The following is a 9,145-nucleotide window of genomic DNA, read 5'->3' as shown; positions in this document are numbered from 1 at the left end:
TTCTTGAAAGAGAGGGTATCTCTTGCACATACAAGAGCTTCACCCTAAAGGGTGGTTCGCTTTCTTGAGAAAGCTATCATTATGCATCTTCACCCTAAAAGATGGTACACACAGTCATTCGAGAAAGCTATCATTATGCATCTTCACCTGACGATGGTAGATAAATAAGCTATCATTATGCATCTTCACCTGAAGATGGTACGTAAATGAGGCTGTGGGCCCATCACACAGTCATTCGGCTTCCGGCTTACTCATTCGGGCATACTTCGACTTCATCTAAGGATGACCTATTAGAACCCTTATCGGTTAGAATAGATCTCTATGCCAAGGTAACATAGGTTTTTCGCAACCGACTAGCATATACCATCAAGCACAATTCGGTATCTGCAATTGTTATTTGTTTAGTATTGTCCACAAGAGACCACACCCCCACTGAGTTCTTGTTCAATTATATCAAATGTTTCATTACAAGCACTAATAAAACCTTTGATAGCCACATTCATCCAACATACATCAAGGAAAACATTGGAAGACTGCAATTGTCTCTTAAAAGGAAAAAGAAACAAAAAAATGATTAATTCAAGCCTCTTGAGACTCCCGGATCCACACAAAGATACCGTTACCTGTCACTACAATATGAAATCGGAATCAGAACCACAATTCTATGGAATGAAGTCACTACAATATGAAATCGGAACCACAATTCTATGAAATGAAAAAAATCTGTACAATTTCAGCTATATTTGGGGAGAGACTAACACATATATATCATCATTTAGAGTTTGTATATAGGGACCACGACACCGTCAAGAGATGTCGTATCATCCTGGTTGCTGCTCGTCCTGAAATCCCTTTGTAAAGGGGTCATAGTTGGTTGGTTCGCTTGACATGAAGGGGCGTTCACCAAGCATTTTCAATAAGTCATGTTTGTGCAAAACCTCTTTTTGGAGTAATAGCTCTGCGATCTTCACTACTTGCCCTCGTTTTTCCTCAATGAGTTCCAATGTTCGGTCGTATGCTTTGGTTATCCAATCTCTCACTTCCTTGTCTATGATCTCCTCAGTCCTATTGCTATAAGGCTTGGTCCTCTCATACCCCTCGTCCTTTTGGGGGAAGGAGAGGAGCCCCACCTTCTCACTGAAACCATAAACTGCGACTTGGGCATATGTCATCTTTGTCTCCTTCTCCAAGTCATCCTGAGCCCCAGTCGAGATCTTCCCCAACAAAATCTGTACATGTAATAAATCAGGGAACCGATTATGATTATATTTTCTTTCCCATAAAGCAGAGCTAAGTCAGGGGGGTGGAGAGAGAGGTGGATACCTGTTCAGAAGCACGGCCACCAAGGGTCATGCATGTTATGTCGAAGAGCTGCTCCTTGGTCATAAGGAGGTTTTCATTGGGTATATACTGTGCAAAGCCCAGGGCCGCAGTGCCTCGCCGCACAATTGTGACTTTAAACAAAGGCTCTGCATACTCCAAGAACCATCCTGCAACTGCATGGCCAGCTTCATGATATGCAACAGTCCGGCGTTCCAACTTTCTCATTACCTGCATGGAGCGATGCATAGATACATTATCAGAATGACATGCAAAAGGGAAAGAACTTCAAAGCTCAACTTGACACATGAAACTAGACAAAATTGCCATCCTAATTCTTGATTATTTTAGAAGCAAATAAAAATATTGAAGAAAAAATCCTTATCTGGTGAAAAGATTGCTTTTGCATAAGGGCAAAATGAAAGAGAAAGAAGACTATAGTTGTCCCCTCTGACTCAAATTAATAATAAACACCAATTTGTAGTAGCTTGAAGAACATGTATCATAACCTTAACTACTGCAGGGCTACTCATTGTTACTTCATAAAAGATCTAGCATGATGTCAACTACTGCAGGGCCAATCTTCAGTGTTTCACAAGCAAAATAAGAGAAGAAGTCTTGCTTTAAATATTTCTTAAGAAATTTTAAAGATCAAACTAAACAATGCATCTTCTTTAAAAACCAACACCTCAAATGTGAGGGGAAATAACAAACTCCATTTACGCAAGTAACTCGGTTCAGAAGAGACCGAAAAACAATGAAATGATATTAGGCAGCAATACAAACCATTTTAAACAATAGAATGTCAAATGAATTGGGACATGGCATAAAATGAAATAAGATAGAAACACATATCCACTCAGCTACATAAACACATAAATATCGCATGAAAGAACAAAAAAGAAGAAACATGTCGACCCTATTTTTCTTTTCTAGACCACCAATGATCCTATCTATAGCAGCTTCAAAATGTTCCATGGTGACATGCGTCCTATCATTTTTGATAGCTATCACTGCAGCTTCATTACAAACTTTTGCTATGCCAGCTCCAGCAAATCCAAGAGTAAGAGCTGCCAATCTCTGAGAAAGGTATGTTGGACTGTTATCAAGCTTTATTTTCTTCAGATAGATTTGAAAGATCTGGTCACGACCTTTGATATCACGTTTGTCAATTTCGATATGTCGATCAAATCGACCTGGCCTCAAAAGAGCCTTGTTTAGAATATCTGGCCTGTTAGTGGCTGCAAGTACAACTACTCCTGAAGTTGTACCAAACCCATCCATTTCCACAAGTAACTGATTGAGAGTGGTTTCATGTTCACTATTTCCACCAGTGAATTTCCCATGTCCTCTTGCTCCACCAATAGAATCAATTTCATCAATAATATAATGCTAGGTTCACATTTCCTAGCTTCTTGAAATAATTTCCTCACTCTTGAAGCTCCAACACCAACAAACATTTCCACAAATTCTGAACCAGAAATTGATAGAAATGGCACACCAAATTCACCAGCAGTAGCTTTTGCAAGAAGAGTCTTACCAGCACCAGGAGGTCCAACAAGAAGGGCACCTTTTAGAATTTTAGCACCTATTTCCTCATATTTCTTTGGATTCTTCAAAAAATGCACAAACTCCATAATCTCCTGCTTTGCTTCATCACAACTAGCAACATCCTTAAAGAATACCTATTATAACAGAAATGAAACTCAAATAGTCAAAATGCTTCACACATTGAATTTACTAAAGCAAAGTTTAGATAACAGAACACTGTAAAAGATGAAAATAAAGAACAATACAACAGGTGACCAGATAAAAAAAACTAAGCAAAAACTAAAAGAAAGTTTAGATAACAGAACACTGTAAAAGATGAAAATAAAGAGCAATACAACAGGTGGCCATATAAAGAAACTAAGCAAAAATACTGACAAACAATTCAGACTTGAAAGTCTTTTCAACCCCTATTAAATTATAAGAGTCTCTAGACATTCATTATGGAGAAAAAATCCAATTCCTTGAGACATGCCTAAAAGATTCAATTAAAGGCATAACAGAGAAACAAAGATTATAAAAATCCCACCTTGTTCTCAGGATTATTATCTAGTTTTTTCACAGCACCTCCAATACCGCAAAAGCCAAATCCATCTTGCATCCTTTGTACCTTTCTTCTTCTTTTTTCTCATATATCTTTACGGGTATTAAAAATTGAGAGCATCATGGGTTCTTGACTCCATTGTGGTGAATGGATGTTCATGCACTTCTAGTTTTGTAAAATGTAATTGGTGATAATGGTAATCTTACATTGCATGGTGAGGTAAAAGATACCCAATACAGATATCTTGTAGATGCAAATATCTGTGAATATATATGTCTTTGTATATACTCTTCCCCGTCCATAGCTACCTTATTCCCTAAATGAATATTACATGAATGTGGCATAAAATATTGGCTGAATTTTGTTAAGAATGTGCTTGTTTTGGGAACACTGGGAACACAGGGCAGGACTGTTTAATGGCTTACCAATTCTTTCATAGTAACAATGGAAACAAAAATGGATTCCATTGAAGGCGAATGAGTATCATGATACTTGTATAATATTTGTAATTACCATCAGTACTCTTTTTTCAGGACATGATGGTTGATGTTTAAATTTGTATCGAACTACAATTGCGGAAAATGTTACTTGCGGCCTGATGAATGCATGCTGCTAGTGCACACTACAAAATTTTAACATGTTACTTGTGGCCTGATGAATGCATGATTGGTATTATTAAAATTGAAATAAATTGAGTTTCTTATTTCTCTTCAATATCTTCATGTGGCATCTGATGCACCATATAATGAATCACTTACTCTTGGAAATTAGACTACATCTATTGCAAACATTTATTTATTTTTTCAATTGTCTCTCTCCCATTTTCTTTCCCTGTTTACTTTTTTGTTGCAGTTTTGTTTTTGGCCATTGGGTTTTTACGCCCATGTTGCATTGAGTTTATATTACAAGTATATAGTATCTATTTGTTACAATTTTATCTTCCTCTTACAGCGCTAAAGACAAAACACGTAATAAGCTTCGGACCCATAAGAAGGCAGCAGATGTGAGTTGATGGTAAAATGCAATTGTTTAGAAGTCATGTTTGCAAGTTCATTTTGAAACATTTGTATATGCATGTAAGTTCATATTTGTAATTTCGTTTGGAACACTATTGTCACTCATCAAAATGTGTTTTATGTCTCAGGTAGAGAGGACAAATTCATATGGAACAACTTCAAAGGAGGGGCTATGTTGCTGTTTTTTTTTTTTTTTTGAAAAGTTTGTTGTTAAACTATTGGCATTATTGATGTAGGTTTTATGCCGTTCACTCAAAAAAAAGATATAGGTTGTATGCCATTGTACTCTTTTCTCTACTTTTTGGGTTGTTAGGTGATATGTAAGGCGATTGGGTACAAGGAACGAACCATTATTTGATAATGGGCAGGACTACTGAACTTTATATGAAGAATTTTGTTATTGAAAGGACTACCCCATTTGGCAGGTAGTTGATGATTTGTATGTAATATTATAGTTATAAAATGCAATATATTATCACTATGGCAATAATTTGTCAACCTGTTTCTTGAAAGGTTTTTAGTTGAGTAGAATGTATTTCAAATTGTTATTAGATGCTATATATTATCACTAGAGCCCATCTCACTAATTGTGAGTCTTTCAATTTGTTAAGTGTACAATCTCAAGGTCAAGATGATTAACTATAGGGTTTTGATATCTGAACAACCTTTCAGATAGATTTTTCAAGCGCGCCTTACTTCTACAATATAAGGTTGGCACTTTATATAAACTTTTTTTTGCCTTTGGCTGCTAAACTATAAGCCCAAGCTACATGAATTTCTCTAGCTAAAATGAGCAAGGAGTTTTAGATCCATTTTTCAGCAAATTTCCATGCTTATTTCATTGAGATCACCCAAATATCCCTCAAAGGTGGGATGCCTGGATCCTCCTTTTGATCAGACTACCATCCTCAACAGAAAAAAACAAAAAAAAAAAGGATTCACAAGCATTCTGTTAAGTGCTTAAAAATATATTGTCCTAAGATCGAATGGAAATCAACTCGTATTTGGACAATGAAATCTAAGTGCTTATAATGTCTGGTTTCTTTGTTGAGAACATTCTAGTGATTCTGTATTGGATCCTAGAATTTTAGATCAAACAAATACTCCCAAGTAGATTTTCTACCCAATGTATATCACACTTGTGCATCTCAACCAGTCGCTGCTGGCAAAAGTAAAACAACCACAAAATAAGTTTTGGGTAGTTTTTGAAGTGGCCTAAACTGCACAAGATCACAAGTTTCTCATAAGATCCAAGGTGATGAAAGACTCCAAATGCTCTGCTTTGGAATGGCTTACAAATCAAATCAAGTCTAATATCTACTAGTTTAAGCATCCTTTTTGGATATTTATAGAAATCTTGCTCAAATGAGAGTCCCATGACTTAAAAAGAGTTTGCAAATATTGAAACCAAATGCACAAAAAGAGGAGCACAAATTTCATAATTCTTTTATCATTAGTATACCTCTTTGGGGAGTAAAAAAGTAGTAGCAAATACATAGTATCAATCTATATGTCACACAGAGCACATAGAAAGTGAGAAACAATCAAGAATATTGTACCTACAAACTATGAACACAATAAATATTAAGAACAAACAAACCCCCAACATCAAAGACCCCATGTAACCTCTCCTCATTCTCTAGCCCCCCTCTCTTTCTAGCTTAAGAACAAGTAAACACCGCTATCCTAAAAAGGATGGTGGTGGTTCTCTCCCTCTATATCTCTCTCTGTCTCTATCTCAAGGTTTCCAAAGAGTCAGAGGTGGCGGGGGACTAGGGAACATGGGTGGCACCACAGTGAAGATGGTATTCTTGTCGATGGAATGTGACTCACCAGAGAGAGCAACCAAAGCAGCATTGCCAGCGAGAGTGGGCTCGGTGTAATTGTAGTTTCCTCTTACATCTTTGAAACCATCGTGCTTGTCAGGTCTTGCCACCATTGCCCCCACAAGTGTGTTTGGGTTAGGCTTGGGCATGTCCCTCCCCATTTCCACCCACTCTTGCGGGAGTACTTGATCTTGTTCTTAGGGATTGAAGCTACTCTATGGTGCACACGTTTTGGGTTGTGGTTTTCGAAACCCACAACATAGCTCATCTTGCCTAGAATGTAATCAATCAGCAACATGAAAAGTGGTTAAACATTAGTATGAGTAATTTTCAGTATTCATCAACCAAAAGGCCTCTCTTTCTCTGAAATTGTAAAGTTAAGCATGCATGTGCAAGAAGAGTTTTGGATCTCATGGGGAAGCACATGCGCCATCATACTCGCTTTGTAAGAAGGTTTTAAATTCTACCAAAAATATTTAGCTTACCCCAAAATTAAGCTTGCATGTACAAGAACAATACTAAGATGGGTCACTTCTAGGATTGGAGTGTGTTGTGTTGTACCTACACTAGCAATAAAATGCTTCTTTCAAGTTGTTTTATTTATTATAAGAAACATTATGGGCAATGCTTCCCGAACATTGTATCCAAACCAGAAACACTACAAATTTGGTTAAATTTTGCAAGATCATAGTCCAGGATCCCATATTTTGGGGGGGGGGGAGGTTCAACCCTCAGCAGAGAACTGTTTTAGTTTCACAGGCAGCAGACCCATTTGAACAAAAGTCACTTTTTTTGGGTCATTTCTCCAAGCCTTATCTTTGGCTAAATTTTGCAAGATCACAGTCCAGGATCTGACATTTGGGTCCAACCCTCAACTGTTTCAGTTTTATGTCTGTGTACCTATTTGAACCAAAGTATTTTTTTTTGCCTTGAGATTTATCTTGTCATATATCAAATGATAGATAACTTACTCAGCAATCAATGAGTAAAATAATTTATCCAATGAAAAAAAAAAATTATGCGAGAGTACCTGGGTTCTTGCAAAATTGTGTAGAAAACCAATTTGGCATTCTTTTTTATTTGTTTTAACACTAAATAAGTGGCATGGTGTGCTGTAATAATATCTGCTGCTCGTGTGTAATGGACCTAATTTTTTCTTAAACATGTAAATGAGGAATTATCAACATTTCACCAAATTATCATAATACAACAAAAAACTCTCTCCCAAATCTAATGAATTAATCTTATATCATATCAGATAAAATGTTTCAAGCAAACAAACAAAAAACCCACATTCCAAAATATATAACATGAAGCTTCGATGAATTCACTATTTCTCTCTCTAATCTATATGATCCAATTTTTCGATTTCGCATTCAATCTTAGGAAGAACAGTCCAGAAACCCACATCAACCCCAAAAAACAACTGCAACCACTCTCCCTCTCTATTGTTCACAGGAAACACAGATCCAAACGAGAAACTATCTCTTCCAAAACAGAGATGCGAAAGCATCTGACGCATTTGTATCTCATCCAATACAGAGATGCCTGTGGTCCTCATGGTTTTGTCTAAAAACCCCAATAAACCCCAAATCGATGGAAATTGTAGACAATAGATTGTATTTGACTGAGTCAAATACAAAGAGAGAGACAGAGAGAGAGAGTACCCTTAGAGATGGGGTGGGCTACGGTTGAGAGGCCAGCCAAGGTTTTTTTGAGTGAGCGAGAGGACTTCAATAGTTGTTAATGGTGTGGGATGAAAGGGCAATAGTTACTAAAAAGAGAGAGATGTCCAAGCTCAGAGGCTTCAATGGCTGCATATAGACAGAGAGAGAGGGATACGCTGCTGCAGTTACAGAGAGAGGTATTCATCCCTATGTTTGGGGCTGAGAGGGCTTCAATGGCTGATACAGAGAGAGAGGCGATGCCCAAGCCCAGGGGATTCAATGGCTGTTGCATCGCTGCCTTCGCATCCATCGCTACCGTTGCATCACATCCATCGCTACTGCTGAACATTGAGACAGGGAGGTACACGAAGAGAGACAGAGGGAGGTTCTTGAAGAGAGAGAGAATAGGAGAGAGGTTCGCGAAGAGAGAGAGAGGGAGGTCTGTGAAAGAGAGAGAATAGGAGAGAGAGGTTAACATTAATCATGTGTCAGCGGATGTCGGCACCCCCATTAAAAAAGGAAAGCAGGCGGCTAAGCCATCTTGACCATCGATTTTGAATTTTCTTGATCACGACTGTTGGGCACAGCTCAATGGGGTGCGCAAGCGGATTAACCTTAGCTATTTCCCCCACACATATATATATATATATATATATATATATATATATATATATATATATATATATATATATATATATATATATATATATATATATATAGCAATGATCCAATAAGACATTCCCCCACCGATATGTGCCTACCGATATGTGTAGAACCCCAAAGGATCGCCATTAAATTTAGCACAAATACTTAAAACAGTTATCACCTGGGTATAAAACTTGATTTTTTTAGATATTCGTAGATATTCGTGTCAAATTTAATGGTGATCTTTTGGGGTCCTACACATGGGTAGAGGAGGGTCCTATAGGATCATTTCTCATATCATATATATATATATATATATATATATATATATATATATATATTGATACGGTACGTCGATGGGCTTACCGTAGAGAATATGCCCAACAGCTTAGGTTGAATCTGGGCCGATCTGACGCTCACAAATATTCAATAGTATTTGAATTTTAATTTTTTTTACAAATTAGATTGACCTAACATTTTTTTTCTGTGTTTATCAAAAATAAAAGAGTCTATGAAAAATATCAAAAAAATATTTTACATGAAATAAATTGACTAAAATACCCCTCAAAATGTTTCAAG

General features: G+C 37.0%; 1 protein-coding gene across 1 annotated transcript; it reads right to left on the bottom strand.

The window, feature by feature from the left end:
• Nucleotides 1–546: 546 nt before the first annotated feature.
• LOC18435120 (ATP-dependent zinc metalloprotease FTSH 8, mitochondrial) lies at nt 547–8,276 on the bottom strand. The gene is given in 6 exon segments (XM_088870360.1): nt 547–1,229; nt 1,324–1,551; nt 2,239–2,705; nt 2,708–3,005; nt 6,262–6,527; nt 7,922–8,276. Coding segments are annotated over 5 exon segments (1,425 nt in total). The 5' UTR covers nt 6,286–6,527; nt 7,922–8,276; the 3' UTR covers nt 547–821.
• Between the last annotated feature and the right edge of the window lie 869 nt (nt 8,277–9,145).

Source organism: Amborella trichopoda, chromosome 6, assembly GCF_054954075.1.
Source record: "Amborella trichopoda isolate Santa Cruz 75 chromosome 6, AtrichopodaSantaCruz75HAP2 v2.0, whole genome shotgun sequence".
NCBI lineage: Eukaryota > Viridiplantae > Streptophyta > Magnoliopsida > Amborellales > Amborellaceae > Amborella > Amborella trichopoda.
The sequence above is the reverse complement of the archived record's forward strand: the minus strand, read 5'-3'. Positions and strand labels throughout refer to the sequence as shown.